The 18267-nt window shown below is 34.4% G+C and overlaps 1 protein-coding gene across 1 annotated transcript in view; it reads right to left on the minus strand.

Annotated features, from left to right (window-relative positions):
- Positions 1 to 17452, minus strand: part of LOC139488967 (multidrug resistance-associated protein 1-like) — a 51767-nt gene extending 34315 nt beyond the window's left edge. Inside the window, exons 1-10 of the mRNA XM_071274957.1 lie at positions 17184 to 17452; positions 16106 to 16270; positions 12269 to 12388; positions 11334 to 11474; positions 10366 to 10488; positions 9856 to 9926; positions 8445 to 8576; positions 7095 to 7247; positions 6278 to 6458; positions 1849 to 2017 (exon numbers count right to left, since the gene is read on the minus strand). Coding sequence (XP_071131058.1) covers positions 1849 to 2017; positions 6278 to 6458; positions 7095 to 7247; positions 8445 to 8576; positions 9856 to 9926; positions 10366 to 10488; positions 11334 to 11474; positions 12269 to 12388; positions 16106 to 16270; positions 17184 to 17189 — 1261 coding nt within the window. The 5' untranslated portion in view covers positions 17190 to 17452. The remainder of the gene's footprint in view (positions 1 to 1848; positions 2018 to 6277; positions 6459 to 7094; positions 7248 to 8444; positions 8577 to 9855; positions 9927 to 10365; positions 10489 to 11333; positions 11475 to 12268; positions 12389 to 16105; positions 16271 to 17183) is intronic.
- Positions 17453 to 18267: the final 815 nt, after the last annotated feature.

Raw genomic sequence — 18267 nt, forward strand, 5'->3', positions numbered from 1 at the left:
TTATAAATAATTGTACTTTATAATTAATGCAAAGGAAGCAATGTGTTATAAATAACTGTACTTTATAATGCAAATGTAGCAATGTGTTATAAATAACTGTACTTTATAATGCAAAGGAAGCAATGTGTTATAAATAACTGTACTTTATAATGCAAATGAAGCAATGTGTTATAAATAACTGTACTTTATAATGCAAATGAACCAATGTGTTATAAATAACTGTACTTTATAATGCTAATGAAGCAATATTTTATAAATAATTGTACTTTATAATGCAATTGAAGCAATGTGTTATAAATAACTGTACTTTATAAGTAATGCAAAGGAAGCAATGTGTTATAAATAACTGTACTTTATAATGCAAATGAAGCAATGTGTTATAAATAACTGTACTTTATAATTAATGCAAAGGAAGCAATGTGTTATAAATAACTGTACTTTATAATGCAAATGAAGCAATGTGTTATAAATAACTGTACTTTATAATGCAAAGGAAGCAATATTTTATAAATAATTGTACTTTATAATTAATGCAAAGGAAGCAATGTGTTATAAATAACTGTACTTTATAATGCAAATGTAGCAATGTGTTATAAATAACTGTACTTTATAATGCAAAGGAAGCAATGTGTTATAAATAACTGTACTTTATAATGCAAATGAAGCAATGTGTTATAAATAACTGTACTTTATAATGCAAATGAACCAATGTGTTATAAATAACTGTACTTTATAATGCTAATGAAGCAATATTTTATAAATAATTGTACTTTATAATGTAAATGGAGCTATTTGTTATAAATAACTATCTAAATATTTAACAAACAAACGTATTGGAACTTTTATTATCATGCACCATACAGTTTTAGAAGACTAGTATATCTCCATACAATTCAAATTGTATTTTTTTGCAAAAAATGATTAAAGGCAGTAGTAGTTAAACGTCGTTCGATAGACATAAATCGATTGAGTGAAAATCAATCTTGTAAAAAAATAAAATCGTAGAGAAACTACAAGAGGAAAATACAGAAACAACAAAATAACTGAATTGCTACAAAAACAATCGCCAACATATATATATATATATTATTTCATTTAAACTGCCATACTTTCATGAAAGAATCAGAATGAAGGACCAATATTTAAACTTTTAAAATTGCAAAAGTATAATTATTGTCAAAGGATTTCAAATAGTGTATTTCTTATTTCAAGATACAGAATGTTGACTCTCATTAATCTATAATAATTATAAGGTTATATGTTTTGGACGACCTTAGCTCACGCATTAATATCATTGACAATTGTAGGTTTTCAAACTGATAGGTCTATTAGATTTAAGCCTCTCATATTTAAGGCGAGTCAGCCCCGAATAAATCAGAGTATTACATCTGATTAACAGAAGTTATAAATAATCATTTAATGTCTTTCTCTTGATCTTAAAAGAGCAGTAAGTATTGATAAAAATAGGGAAAGTGTCAGTTTGTATCTTTTCGAAACGCAGTAACACTTTCAGATGATGTTTTTGATTAAGACTGGAAACTTAATTACGTCTCTCATCAAAATCAGACTTTATAACTGCTTTTGTATTGGAATTGGAATCGCAGTACTATTTTTTTTTCTTTTTCTGGTTTATTTGCCAAAATCGTAGCACTTGCTGATAAATGATAACACGTTGTTACATGTTTGGTCTATTTGGTTGGCAATTGTTTTTTTTTACATGTACATACAATACGACTTTAGAGCACTACAGTACATATAATTCAGAAGTATGGATAATAAATTATTTCTCCACTTCATGCAACATAAAGAGCTTTACAAAACAGATATATAGATACAATGTATTTATACCTAGCGTTTTCCATGTGATATAAAAGCAGGTACAGAAAACCAAGGGAACTGCCCATACATCATTTATACTCCACATACATTCCCCTATTTTGCCAGCATCAACCGACAATAGATTTATTATCTCTCCAACTGTAGATGATTTTCTTGATGTATTTGATAGCCTTAGTATCTGCAAAATTACATAAGCATATAAGTACACTCTCGGAAATAGAAACCGATATAAGTTTACTACCGTTCAAATCTCTTAAATCCATACGAGCATACAACTTAAGGTATTACACACAACTTTGGGAATCGCAGCAACACCAAAATTAGCGAGACCGGATGCGTTGACATGGTGACAGGATTATACCAATGTTATTTCAACTGATCGGGCGCAGTCTACGTTTTAATTTGCATAAGGGCAGTCTATTTGAAGATGTGTGTGATAAGGATGATGGCCGTTATAATAATGAATGATTTCTAATCACCTATCAGTGTCACCAAACGGATATACAAAAGAACTGAGTGTAATATGATATAGAACGAATAACTGAACACTTCATTGATGAGTTTATCCCGACACGCCTGTCTATAGATGGACTGGTCTTAAATGATCGACCCGTTATATCCCATCCAGTCAAGTGAATTAAATCAAGTAATACACGTCATACCTTAATACCGTGAAATTGGGTAAAAAATCTAATTTGGCATTACAATTAGAAAGATCATACCATATTGAACATGTGTACTAAAAGAGGGACGAAAGATACCAAAGGGACAGTCAAACTCATAAATCTAAAACAAACTGACAACTCCATGGCTAAAAATGAAAAAGACAAACAGAAAAACAATAGTACACACGACACAACATAGAAAACTAAAGAATAAACAACACGAACCCCACCAAAAACTAGGGGTGATCTCAGGTGCTCCGGAAGGGTAAGCAGATCCTGCTCCACATGTGGCACCCGTCGTGTTGCTTATGTGATTACAAATCCGGTAAATAGTCTAATTCGGTAGGTCATATTCATGAAAGGGAAGGGGATTGTAGTTACGACGTAAGGAACATATCCGATATCATTTGTGAAACGGTTATTCCATAACGGTCAACCAACTCGTGATGGCGTCCGTAAAATTTACGAAGGGATGATTTCAACTTCACTATTTGGAACTCTTGGTTTAATAGCTTCCTTGTGAGCAGCAAACCTCTATCAAGAAAATCATGATAGGAAATGCAAGCACGGGAATATCGTATCAATTGGGAGATATATACCCCGTATGCAGGTGCTGCTGGAATGTTGCTACTTAGAAATGGAAAGTTCACAATTGGAAAGCTGAAATCATCTCTTTTGTCGTAAAGTTTTGTTTTCAACCGACCCTCATTGTCAATTTCTAGATGTAAGTCAAGATATGAAGCCGACTTAATTGTATCTGTAGTATCCTTTATCTCTAGTTCGATTGGATAGATGCGTTCCACGTAGTCACCAAATTTTGAATTGTTTAGTGAAAGAACATCATCTATATAGCGGAAAGTAGAGTTAAAGGATATTGCTAACTTCTGGTCTTTCTTCCTAAGAAGTTCCTGCATGAAGTCAGCCTCATAATAATAAAGAAACAAGTCAGCGAGTAGAGGGGCACAGTTTGTTCCCATTGGAATGCCGACAGTCTGTTGAAAAACACGTCCTCCGGACGTAACAAATATGTTGTCAATCAAGAAATCAAGCATCTTGATAATATCAGTTTCAGAGAATTTTTTGTTTGAATCAGAGTGATTCTTTACAAAGTAGGATTTATCCCTCCCTAAGACAAGATACTTGTATCTACGTTGGCCATTCTTTTTTATGAAGCAAAGTAATACCAACTCTTTCAATTTGTCTTTTAGTTTGGAATGTGGAATACTTGTGTACAGAGTAGAAAAGTCAAATGTTTTAATACTGTTACAAGATGAAAGAGAGTTAGATTGTATGTACTCTAAAAGATCTTTTGAATTTTTAAGTATCCACATCTGATTCACGCCACCTCTAGAATAGGCAGTTTCACAATAACTTTGAAGCCCGTCTTTGATTGCTGATAAAATAGATGTTAATAATTTAGAAAGAGGTTTCGTGGAGCACTTGGAAGACCCAGCAATATACCGTTGTTTGTAAGGACACTTATGTAGTTTAGGTATCCAATACAGTGATGGAAGATCCAGTTCTTCATCTTTGGTTGAAATTCCAAAGGAACATAGAACAGACCTATGATTATCCAGGATTTCCTCTTTGGTAAGTGTCGTGAGGGTATATGTTGAGTTTCCAAGTGAATTGTCAATACCTAATTCGTTTATCAAGCAGTTGATGTAGTGACTTTTACACACAAAAACGATGTTATTTGGGGCTTTATCTGCGGGGACAACAACATATTTGTCATGGAGGTCGGATAGGTGTTTTGCAACATTTGGGTCTTTAAAGATTGACGTAGCATGGGCATTGATGGACCCATTCAGTTTCTTAATTCTGATTTGTATCAACGACCTCACTGCCTTAATCCATTCGGAAAGAGTGTCTACGTCTTCCTTCTCGCGCTTAGCCCATTGCCTGGCATAATCCTCGACTGAATCCATCAAAATTTTAAAGTTGTATTTCCAATTGATGGATTTAGGCTCACGATATTTGGGACCTTTCGATAACACATTTCGTAGAGAAGTGTTATTAACAATGTTAAGGTCACCGGTAATAACGTGGCCAGCAGGATTATATGTGAATTTGGAACTAGCACAAGTGCAATCAGGAGGTTTAGACTTGAAGTCGTCAATATCGAGATCCTGCAAAACGCGTTTGTAATTGAAAATTTTAGTTGCAATAGGTTTGGTATAGGTATAAGAAATTATTGGTACAGACTGGTCTTTGAAATAAGGAGGTATTTTCGATTGTACTAATTTATGATGAAGGATATTGCCTAGGTTGACGCCATCGAGACCTTTGTTGGCAAAGGAAAGATTAAGAAAAAATCTTTTCTCTTTTTCATCTTTTCCAATGCGAACTGGCTTGAAAAGTCTGTGACTTGCAATATCCGAAATTATAGCTTCAAGTTTGTATTGGTTTGAATGAGGGTTTGTAACAGTGGATTCCAAACATAAATTGAACAGAGAATGAAGTTTTGAAAGGGGTAATGAATAAAGTTTCGTGCGAATGTGATGAATACCTAACGGCTTTTGTATGAATGGCAGCAAGTCATTAATAGAGACATCATGCAGAGAAGGTGATGTATAATGACGATGACCATGACTGCGTCTACGTCGAGGAGTAGTTTCAAGTTGATTGGACTTGAACTTCATCAAAAACTACCTTGACCAAAAACTTTAACCTGAAACTTGCACTTTCATTTTCTATGTTCAGTGGACCATGAAATTAGGGTCAAAAGTCTAATTTGGCTTTGAAATCAGAAAGATCATATCATTAGGAACATGTGTACTAAGTTTCAAGTTGATTGGACTTCAGCTTCATCAAAAACTATCTTGACCAAAAACTTTAACTTGAAGCGGGATGAACAGACGAACGGACGCACGGACGAACAGACGGACGGACGCACAGATCAGTAAACATAATGCCTCTCTACTATCGTAGGTGTGGCATACAAGTAAAACAACACGCTATAATTTTCATGCTTTTCTAGATTCTTGGTCAGGAAAGCTCAAAGCCGAATATTTGAAAACTAATGATGTTTATGAACCGAAACTGTTGAAAACCTGTGTAACCAAAAAGGACCTTAAATAATATCCAAAATCCATCTAGTCCAGTTTTGCCTAGGGAAGTTGAAACCTTATAATTAGTTTCTTTACAATTTCAAATTTTAAAACGATCAATTTTAAAGATCTTGTCACTACCGAAGTACTGACTACTGAGCTGATGAAACCCTCGGCACAATCCTCCAGTAGAGGTATCGATCCAATGCTGTAAAACAATGAAAACAACATGTTATAAATGCCATGCGTTGTATAGATTAAAACAAAGTTTTCTCATTCAATTGATCTTAAATTAGTTTCATGTCCAAACTGTTCAATAAATCACAAAGAGCTTAATAGTTTAAACACATTTATTTATAGTGGATTGGGAAACAAGTTTTGCAACTTATATTAATCCCTTTCCACTTTGAGGATGCGATTACTGCCCTGAAGCGGCATTAGCCTGCTCACTTTTGAAATATACAAGGGTGTCTGTTACGTACAAGATGTATGACTCTCTATTTTAAAACACGGGTCAGCCATTTATCGTCCCCTTCCGACGGACTATCATCGTTTCTGCACGACTATACTCGCAAATGGTGTCAAGGGAGTGCCGAAAATTCAGTCCCTGAAATTTGAATCCCGGAGAGGTAATCGAACCAGGAACCTTTGTGTTAGTAGTCCGATACAGTAACCACTACACCACGGCTCTCTTAAGAGCTTATTATATACATGTATTTGTACCTTCTTGTAAATTGCTACAGTAAGTGCCAGCTCGTTCTTTCTTCCTGCTTCCTGTGTCATGTGTATATGATGCATCACAGCAAAGGTTCTAATCAGTTCGATTCCGAAGATACAAAAAGCCAACATGTAGCCTTTCTGTGTGTCTTCGGGTGACTCGGACGATATACAAGCTAACAGCAATCTATAAATAAAACCAACAAGATGAATTATGAGCTATAACATCACATACAAAAGTAGCATTCCACTTAAGACTGTATACTAAATTTCGGTTAACTATGATTCATAGTTTAAAATGCGACAAGTATATCATAAGTTGGCAAGAGGTTGTCTAGTATGCTCTTATTCAAGGAAAGATTTTTTAATGAATCACACAAAGTGTATAATAATGAATGATATAAATAAATCTTTTTAAAAGGAAAACGGCACCCAGTACGCCGGAAACGTTGAATCGATTGTTAAATAATTACTATAATTTAAAAATAAACCAACTATGCCTATATTCTGGTGGAGCTTTTATCGTCACATTCGTCATGTGTTTACAGAATTTTCCAGTGAAAATTGTTAATAGAAGCTAACATTAGCTGTGTTTTCCATCATAAAGATGTACATGTATTCTACTAATTGAATTACTCCAACGTTTTTTTTAAAATACGCTTTAGAATTTTGTCAAAAGAAAACTTATATCTACTTCAGTTAATAGTTTATCGTTGTACAAGAAGTATATTTAATAGCAAATCAGTGACCGAGAAGGATAGAATAAGCTTTGAATAAATTATTGTAAAAAATTAGTCGATACATGATCATATTCAAAACTTACGTCAATGTAAATGGATGTGCGATATCTGTTCCATGTGTAATTAATTTGTTCAATGCAGATAATAATAACTGTGGTCCTGATGCCTTACAAATACAAGTCAGTAACCTGGCTTTTGGAATTTTCTTCTTGTCCAAGTGCTTGTCCTTTTTCTCACTATCACAAATACAAGAATAAAATATGTTTTTAATGTTTTCCTGTTGATTGCCAGTCAAATGTCATATGAACCAATGAAGGACGTCATTTGAGGCTTGCCATATTCGTGATATTTGAAATGAGACATTTGAAACCTGGTTAGCTGCCAATACTTATTGGTGCAAACTTGAAAAGGCTAGCTATGTTCAAAAACGTTTACCTGAGATATGTTGTGTCGCTATTTTGGACAATAAAGTATGTTTTCTCTCTTTTTTTGTATAGATTAGACCGTTGGTTTTCCCGTTTGCATGGTTTTACACTAGTAATTTTGGGGCCCTTTATAGCTTGTTGTTCGGTGTTAGCCAAAGCTCCGTGTTGAAGGCCGTACATTGACCTATAATGGTTTACTTTTATAAATTGTTATTTGGATGGAGAGTTGTCTCATTGGCACTCACACCACATCTTCCTATATTCAATTAATCTAATGTTTTGTTCTTACTTATCATCAGACTGTTTTGTGATATCAGATACATGTCCCATATGTGAAGCAGGGTCAGCTTATCCTTCCGGATCTCATGAGATCACCCCTAGTTTTTGGTTGGGTTCGTGTTGCTTAGTCTTGAGTTTTCTATGTTGTTTCATGTGTACTATTATTTGTTTGTTTGTCTTTTTCATTTTTAGCCATGGCGTTGTCAGTTTATTTGCGATTTATGAGTTTGACTGTTCCTCTGGTATCTTTCGCCTCTCTTTTATATATACAAAGAGCTGTTAAAATACAAATTCGCTGGAAATCTTATGCTGCTTAATGATTTTTATTGGATATCCGACGAAAAGGAAAAACATATTCTTTTTTTTTTGTTATAATATTTCTGATGTCAGAAATAACTCCCGCATGCTTGCTTGTAAATGTAAGCCTTGTCTTGAAGATCCTTTTGGTACCTTTTTGTTTGATCAACCCTTCAGTATATATGAAGCGGGTTTTATATTTTCAAATATTTTTGCTAAGTGTATCACTGAAGAGATATTGACAGTCGAAATGCTCATCGAACGCATTAAATTTGGTGCCGTTAACAAGATAAATATTATTTTATAAGGGATATATATTGCTATAAGTTTCATGCAACGAAGAGCTTTTCTGGATTCTTTGTCAGGAGAGCTCAAAGCCGAATATTTTAAACCATTTTATAAGGGAGATAACCAAGGGCTATATACATGTACCTGTTAGCTCGAGTAACTTCTTTTGTCCAATATTTTTCGAAGTTCTCCATGCATGTTTTTGTTGTACTAGATGGTCCAAATGGTGGCAAATCAGTCAGTTTTAAGCTGTTATCACGTCCTTTTTCAAGCAGTCTGAAATAACAATGTTCAACTTGAAGGTAAAATGTTGTCGTATGAATCATATAGGTGTGTATTTTACATTCCTGTACCAAGTCAGGAATATGACAGTTGTTGTCCATTCGTTTGATGTGTTTTGTCATTTGAATTTGCCATTTGATTAGGGACTTTCCGTTTTGAATTTTACTCGTAGTTCAGTATACGTATTTTGTGATTTTACTTTTGGGAATAGTGATAAAATTATAGTGTATCGCGTAAAAGAGCAATATCATTAAAATATAACTGAGTCATTAAAACGTATATAGGAATCGAATTCACATGTATGGACTCGTTGTTCGAGTGTTTATGTAATTGGCAAGCATTTAAGATAAATAAAGCATGTCCATTTCTGCAGATACAACACTTCACTACAAACAATGCTGTTATAATAATGTATCCCTATATTAATCATTTAAATATACAGTGAAACCTGGGTAAACCGAACCCTGATAAAACCGAATTTCAGTTTAAACCGAACAATTTTCAAAGTCCAGAAAAATTTCCCTATCAATTAACGTTAATCTCACCTGACAAAACCGAACCCTCTTGATTCTCTAAGATTTGTCTCATAGATTGAGTTCAAACCCTGAAATCAATTTAACCGGGTTTGTACTAATATGAGCAATACGACGAGTACCACATGTGAGGCAGGATCTGATCACCCTAAGTTTTTGGAGGTTCATGTGTCCTAATATTTAGTTTTCTGTGTTGTGTTTTGTGTACTTTTGTTTGTCTATAATAATTGGGGTTTTTTTTTGTTCTTTTTCTGCCATGCGTTGTCAATTTATTTTCTGGTTTATTTCTCCCCTCTTGTTTAAACATAGTAAAACAAAGAGGATTTTAAAAACAATTATTTTGTAGCAAATATACATGAAAAAAAAATGGTGACGCAAGAGTATTAAAATATTTTCCAGTGTAAAAACTCGGTGAATAATTTATCAAAATCTAATGGGAATGCCAAGACTTGACAGTATATATCAGACATAACCTCGGAGAGTTCACAACTATCGTGTTGTAGTTGTATAGGGATATAGACCATTGCTCTTGGATATCAACAACCACAATACCATGATTTATAAGTTACATAAAACAAAACAAAAAATAAAACAAAAAACAAAACAAAAAACAAACAAAAAAACAAGATATTATTATTATTTTCATCATCATTATTATTATTTATCAAATGTTATTATTATTATTATTATATTTATTATCATTATATTTATTATTATCATTATTATTGTTTTCAACTTACGGCTCAACCCAGCCAAACGTTAATGACGATAAAACAGATCTTTTGGTTTTGCTCAAATCATCTTCAGGAATCTAAAATAAACGACACAATATGTGTGAATTTAACTCAATGCATTGTTCAGAATTTTACTATTTTTCTATTTAACTTTGTACTTTATTCGGCCTTTTAAAGTTTTTGATTCGAGCGCCAATGATGAGTCTGTTTTAGACGAAACTAGGCCATCACGTACAACAATTCAAGCGAGGTACATGAGTGTATGATGAGTTCATTGTACATAGTGTTATTTGTTTATTTATTTGTGTCTGTATGTCTGTGTGTCTGCTTTTTCTGAGGAGTTGGTTGTTCATGTAATATGTTGTATTGTCAAGTATTAATTTATCTTGCGATATGTTGTTTCATTTTTTCGTATTATTCATCATATACATGGTAAGCGTGTACAGCCCCATGTCACAATTTATTGTCGTAAAAAGTATAAAAAGTTATATGCTGCTGCACATATGTAATAGTCACCTGGTTTCCTGAAGAAGAATCCTCCATTATACTGTGGTAAAACACTGACTCAACCAGGCGAGTCAACACCAGTACACAATATAACAAAAGGATACAACTCTGTAAAAAATCATAGGTTCCATTCTGAAAAAAAAGAAAACATTTTTTTTTTGGCACTACCATTTATTTTTCTTTATCACAAGCAGATTGAGTCATTGATTAGGAGTTAAACGTGTCTTGCAACACTATTATGCTATTTCGAGGAGGATAGTTCGTATTGGTGGAGGAAGCCGGAGTGTTCGAGAGAAGAGGACTATCTTCATGTAGAAAATAGATAACAAACCTCACCATAATAACATATAGGATTTCTAGCTTGCAAAATCTTAAAACTTCAACGATATCTTTCAAACAAGAGAACTCACTTTAAAACAAATTGTAATTTCTTTTTTTGGTGTGTACCAATTACAAAATGTAGTTGTTTTCCAGTCATTCTGTCGGTCGACATATAGGCTAGCGTTTCTTTTTTATGAACTTTCATTTTTTAGAGACTATTTTTCCATACACATATAAAGAGACTATTTTTCCATACACATAATCAATACTCATCATTACATACATTCAAATAGTTAGTTTTCTTCAGCTTCCCGAAAAGGTAATCTAGAAAAGCGTTAAAAATGCACCAAAAGTTAAAACAGTTGTTTTTTTTAAAATCAATCAAAATAAAAATTCCAAGCGCTTGACTCGAGCGAAATTGAATCCAGGGTATCGAATTATTATGCAAAGGGGTTGACTAATATGATGATAATAAAGGGTGCCACGTTCAGATTCTGTATGCGCCTGTCCCAAGTCAGTAGCCTATAGTTCAGTGGTTGTCGTTGGTTCATGCATATATGTCTGTCATATTTGTTTTTGGCAAATGTTTTTGTAGTTAGTATGAAGATTCATTTTTTCGAAGTTGACTTTAAATTTCAAAACATACATGTACTTACACGGAACGTTACACCAGCTTGTATACTGCTAAAACACAGTTTTAGTAAAATAGACAAGAACAACATCAGTAGCAACAATGAAAAAAGTTTCGAACGAGATTGTGATATCTTCTTTGTACGAGATAGACATGCTTCTAGTGCCTGAAAAATAATGAAACATTCTTGTTTTCCAGTCCTTAAAGTTTGATTTAAAAGAATAATTATTAATTTTTAAAAATAATCAGGTACAATGTATGCCTTATTTCAAGTACCTAAATTACTATATAAAAAAATTGAAACACAAAAAAGTAACTCATCCCAGTTGTAGTATATGCAAGCAAAGAAGATACTGCCCATTCTGATATCAAGTTTTGTTTAGTTCAGTATTTTAAGTGAAAAAGTGTAATATTCCAAGTAATTAAGTATTTGTAAGAACAATTTGATCAAACTAAGTAGTTTAAAATCGTCCAAATACTTCATTATTTAATATTAAGGGGATTCCTCACACTTTGAATACAATTTATCTGGCTTGCTTGATTACCCTTCCGGAGCACCTGATTTCACTCCCGGTTTTTAGCGGAGTTCGTGTTTCTTATTTATTATTTATAACTGTTGGTGTAAATGTCTTTTGGTTTAATAAGTCTTTGTTTACTCCTTGGTTTTGATTGTTTAATACTGTCTTTCACAACATTATAAATAAATATTTATTTTATACTGATAACAGAAATTTCAATAGATTTCAAGCCCGTAGTTTCAGAAATGTTTGCATTGGATATGACAATGCTCGAAAATCATTGTTTCGGATGCAGCATGCAACCATATTATTAAATGTATGGATATAAATGAAGTACTTTAAAATTGAGCTACATGTAATATCTTTCAGTAACTGCGAGAATTTTGTTTACAACATAAGGCATCGAGCAATAGGCATTTTTAAAGAATAAGTGTAATATTACCATTGTTATAATGACAACCACTGGAAACAATTCCGTCAGAGATGGATCCCCTTCCAGAATGCCATGTGTATTAAGTGCTAACACACCCAATGTTAAAACAGCAATTGAAACCGTCAACATCTGCAATGAAAAATAAGACTAATTTGAATAGGTTCTTCTTATCTATAGAATGTAATATTAAGCCGAGTGATTTTTCTTATACTGCATGACGTACAATATCACTTTTAACCACTCATTAGAGCTGTCAGAATAATCTGTCATAGAACTGTCTAAACTATCCTATAACAGTTCTACCCTAGATTTGGTCAGTTCTAAGTAGAAATGTTTAAAACTGTTCTAGGGTAGAACTTTCCGAGTCAGTTCGTAGTTAAGTAGAACTGTTTAAATCAGTTCTAGGTAGAATTCACCAAATTAGTTCTAGGTTAGAACTGTTCTAGCTAGAACTGTCTAAAAGGTGTCAAAATATGACTGTACATCTGTTCATAATTTTCAATTAAATGGGGTTTTTTTTATGATGAGTAGCGTCTCTTATTCTTTTACATTTATCTGTAGCGCTGATATGTATAAAACATATCTCAGGCTTGACCAACCCAAAAAAGAAAAAAAAAACAATAGACCGAATCAACAGATAAATCTTCCGAAACAAGGACGTACAACAGATCATAGAAACAATCTAACAGATCGTGTCCAATTCTCATATAATATAGTCATCAAAAATATATACCTGCCAATTTCGTCATGGAGAAGGGTTTCCATTTCCGGTAAACAGACTAAAATCATATATGATTTCGTTTACTTAATGTGAGTCAATTCATTGTGTGCATTGCCAGCAGATTTTGCTAGATAATACACACTTTTCTATGCATTTAGGATTAAGAATGCGGACAGGTCGACTTTAAGACAGACTGATTGTGTGAACTAGCACGTTCAGATAAAGCTCGCTCTGTCGATATTGCGCAAAACATGGTTCATGTCCATATCACATTAACATGTTTTCGTCCTGATATATAAATAAAATGTGGTATGATTGCCGATGAGGCAACTCTCTACAAAAGATTTAATGACACAGAAATTAACAACTACAGGTCGCCATAATTCCTTTAACAAAGAGCAAAACCCATATCCATAGTTAGCTATAAAAGGCCCCAAAATGATCAAAATGTAAAACAATTCAACCTTCATAATTGATATGAAAAATAATTAACGAAAAACGTATATAACACAGCAACAAACGACAACCATGCACTGACTTGCGACAGGCACATTCCGAATTACAATGTAAACGCATGTACTATTTGCCACTGAAATTTGAATACTTAACTGTCTAACACAATAACATAAGCATTTATATGCAATTAAATGTAAAGCCCCAATCCCTCTAGACAACGATCGCACCACGTTCACCGCGATCTAAAATAAATTCAGATCGTGGTGAGGTCGCGGTATGAGCGGCATGATAATATAATTTTCGTTGCTTTCACGATGCTACTACGTCCTCATTACGCTTCTAAACGATCCCGCTACGATTATACCACGTTCTCAGCGCGCTTATCAAGATCTTTCTACGCTCATCACGTTATCACTACGACCATACCACGAGTTAAACGATTGCAACACGATCTTACCACGCTTCTATTGCGATTATAGCACGTTCTTTCCACGATTATATTACGTTCATACCGCGATCTTACTACGTTCTCAGCAATAACGTCAACATCGTGTTCCAAATCAATACAGTTCCATTCCTTCTATTTCTGATTAATACGTAGATTTCTCGGAAACAATGCAGTCATGCCACCAAAATCTAATAGAACACGTGGGCGTGGTGGTAGGGGTTAATGTAGAGGCAGAGGGAGCTCTGATAGTAACGAATTCTGATCAAGCAGAGATGTCGGACCGACCTATCTAACCTAATTTACAACCTATTGCTGGTCCATAAAGCTTAAATGACGATATTTTAGTGAACGATAGCACAGATGAGTCAAAACTCAAAAGATATAGGAAGATGTTGTATAAGTGCCAATAAGACAACTCTCCATCCAAGTAATAATTTATAAAAGTAAACAATTATAGGCCAACGTACGGCCTTCAACACGGAACCTTGGCTCACACCGAACAGTAAGCTATAAAGGGCCCCAACAATTACTAGTGTAAAACCATTCAAACGGTAAAACCAACGGTCTAATCTATATAAAAATGAGAAGCATGGTTGAGCCTTCAAGAAAATGGATAAGAAGTCCTAATTAAATACAGACAAACAATACCTGGAGAGAATTATCATATTTTATGTGAAAATGACAATAAGAATGATGGTCGTAGACTGTGTGAACGTAGTCAGGTCGAAAGAAGAGCGTGATGAGGACGGAAGGAGCGTGATGAGGACTGCAAGGGCGTGCTAGACTCGTACTATGGTCGTGGTATAGTCGTAGAGGAAGCGTAGTTCGGTCGCGGTGAGAACATGATGGTCGTAGTGAGGTCGTATTAACGTCGCTACATGAGATAGTAGTGCAGTCTCTCCTGATAGAATCACGCATTCGCTACGCTCTCGCTACGATGGTACAGCGACATTTGCGATCTTACTACGATCTTAGTGCGCTCTCACTACACTTATTCTACGACTTGATTTCGCCACGACAGCACCACGATTGTTTTGAACAAGTTCAAAGTTGGTCATGCTTATCACGATCTTGAAGACCCCTTCAAAATTTCACAGATCGTAGTGCGACATGGCCTAGTGGGGCTGCGGTATTAAGCTGGGATCACACATTCACGATTTTAACTGCCGTCCTTGACAGGACCATTCGCGATTAAAATTTGTCAAAAGTCTGATCAAGATCCTGTTAATCGTGGATGGAAATTCAAACTTTAATTAAAATTTGTAAAACAAATAATTTATCCACGACAACAATCAGATATTGTGCAGGAAGCGTCGATATTCAACCATTCAAGCGAATTTATCCCGATAATCCCGTTCTTAATCCGCTTCTAATCCAATTTGTATCTTTCGCCTGGTAAAATTCGATCGAGCCTGTCACGACTGCGTCCCGATTCTACCGAATGTAATTCGACAGAAATCAGACAGTGACCAGGCAGTGAACCGACGCTGACGGAAGTTATCCGTTCGAAAACTGTCGGCATACTCGGAATGAGCAGGTACAGTTGGAACGTAATCATATCACGGTCCGCTCTATCGCAATTGCAAACGGCTTTGTCTGGTCTCAGTCGTATTGTATTCTATAATTGTCGGGACTCTGACGTGGGTATCATTGACGAATTTCGTATTAATAACGGGACTGTTCCGGAACGGTTTCGGCAAAAACGGTAAGCAATCGACAAGATTTGGATGCAATTTGGACTCAATCGGCAGAAAAACAGCAATGAAAAAAAATTTCGCCAGATCATTCCCGTTCCACAGGACACCGTCCAGAATACACAAAATATTGTTAGGATTTTGATCCGATACAGCAGAATCTGTCACGACATAGGCACGACTGTAATCCGACTAGACTAAATCGGCTGAGTTTCCCCGAATGTTACGGGACGCACCTAACTGTCGAGGTGCTTCGCCGAACTATTCGGACCCTTCCCGACCCATAGGAATCTGTTACGAACTTAAACCACTGCGTTCAGACAATTATAGGACATTCCAGATAAATGAGGATAATAATCCGACTTTTTCACTTTTCGTGTCGTATCGCTGTCTGATCTCAAACTGGAGCAATAATCGGCGATGTGTGAACCCCGCATTATACGTCTGCCTTGTTTTGATTTACTACTTCTTTCGTTCCCAATATCACGTCTACATGTAATTATTTTCATTATTATTATAAAACTTACAGTTCCGAGAGTATATATCAATTTTGGAGAATTTCCTCGACCAAAATGAAAAACTCGTAGTGGTGCTCCAAGTAAAAGGAGAAAACATGGGGAAGACTGAAAGAATGACTTCTCAACAAGCGACTGGTATGCTGAATCCATCGTGTTTTCTGCTGAGAAAAGATCCTACAAATTTAAAAAAGCGAATTTTGTTATATCTAGAAACCCCTAGTCACCTAACGAAACATCAAATTATATGAATAGCATTTTACGATACTGGCTATGATTTTCCTCATCACACGATTTTTACATATTTTTAAGTATATATATACGGGTATACCTTTGTGGGATCTGTAAACAATGTTTTTTGTTGAAAAATAGCAATTGAGAGTACTATGTCTGCAGTTTTCGTATAAATAAGTGGCAAAATTGGTATTCTATCCGCAGTTCTTTGAATAAATATGTGCGCATTTTTTGCAGTAAACAAAACCAAAGAGTATTCTGTGTCCACAGTTATATTTTAGTAATTAGATGCAAGTATGATTGATAGTGCCTTAGTTTTTGTACTAGTAATTTGCAAATATGAGCAATATGATGCAGTATTATTTTTTTTTGTAGTAATAAGTGGCAAATAAGAGTATTTTTCCGGCATTTTTTTTAGTAGTTTGTGGCCGAAACGATTATTCTTTCCACAGTTTTTTTTTTTTTTTGTAGTGAAAAATTACAAAAAAAGAGTATACTGTTCGTTGTTCTAAGTAATTAGTGGCAGTTAGGATTACCCCCAGTTTTTTGTGGGGTTCGTGTTGCTGTGTTGCTCAGTTTACAGTTTTCTACATATGTTGTTTCTTGTGTACTTTTATTTGTCTGTTTGTCTTTTTTTCATTTTTAGCCATGGCGATGTCATTTTCATATAATACTTTCGATTTATGAGTTTGACTGTTCCTCTGATATCTTTTACCTCTATTTAATTTTATCCCTCTCAGAGATAATCTCCTATAACCTGTTGTATTCAAAATACGAAGCTTGAAAATCTATAAACAAAAACAAATAATTTTAACGCGTGTGCAAACTTAATATTTATATATCTTACAGTTCATACCTGCATTTTCACATTCCAAAGACAGAACTTAAAATGGTCTACTATATCCTCCTCATATATATAGAGACAAAGAAAAATCGGCCAAACATTAACACTATTAGTTGACCGTCACAATTTCAAATTCCAAAATAAATAAAGAACGTTAATCTAAACAACCATAGGAATAATGCGATGATCTTCTACTTTCATGTGACAATGTAAATGTACATGGTACAGGTCAATAATTAAGTACATGGACGATATTGATTCTTTGTGGATTTAAATATACTGATCAACGAATAAAACGCACAACACCAACAACTTTCTGGTTGATTGAATTTGTTTTCAATAATTAATATAGGTAAATCAGGTATCTTTTATACTTTCTATTGGATAGGGGCACAGGACGTTTGCGCTTTTTTACCTATATATATATATGGATATTTGCGCTTTTTACCTATATATACAAGTGAATTGAACTTAGATGTCCAAATTTGCAGACTGCCTGACAGAAAATTATGTGGCAATTGAACTTAACGATTTCTAGTCATCATACAGTAAGCGTAGTACGACAAATAGTCCAGAATCCTTCCATGCCCACAATATAGTATAATGAACAGTTTACTTAACTCATTCTGCTATTTGAAGAGTATTATTGGACAACAGTCGGTGAATTACATTAAGATTTGTTATATTGAAAAACAGGCACCCTAGTCAAGAATTTAGAAAGAGACTCTCGAGTTTTTTTTATTTGAAATGTGGACTAAATGTGGACCAGTCAGGACAGATAAAAAGAGCTAAATTTTTTCACTCCTTATGCTTCCGAAATCAAGCGAAAACGGACCTGTGATAACTGTACGTGTTTTGTGTCTTTAAAATGTATAGCCATATAGAAAATTATGACTTTTACTCTGCCAGGTCAGACCTGCCGGTCCTAAGCCCGTTTAAAAGAGGAGGATAGTCATAAAAGCCAAATATTACAAAAGCGCAAATGTCCTATGATTTGAAGCGCAAGTGTCCAAAACAAAAAAGCGCAAATGTCCTATGAAAAAGCGCAAACGTCCCGTGCCGTTGTATAGTTGGTTTGCTGATTCGTAGATATTTT

Source organism: Mytilus edulis, chromosome 9 (assembly GCF_963676685.1).
Source record: "Mytilus edulis chromosome 9, xbMytEdul2.2, whole genome shotgun sequence".
Classification (NCBI taxonomy): Eukaryota; Metazoa; Mollusca; class Bivalvia; order Mytilida; family Mytilidae; genus Mytilus; species Mytilus edulis.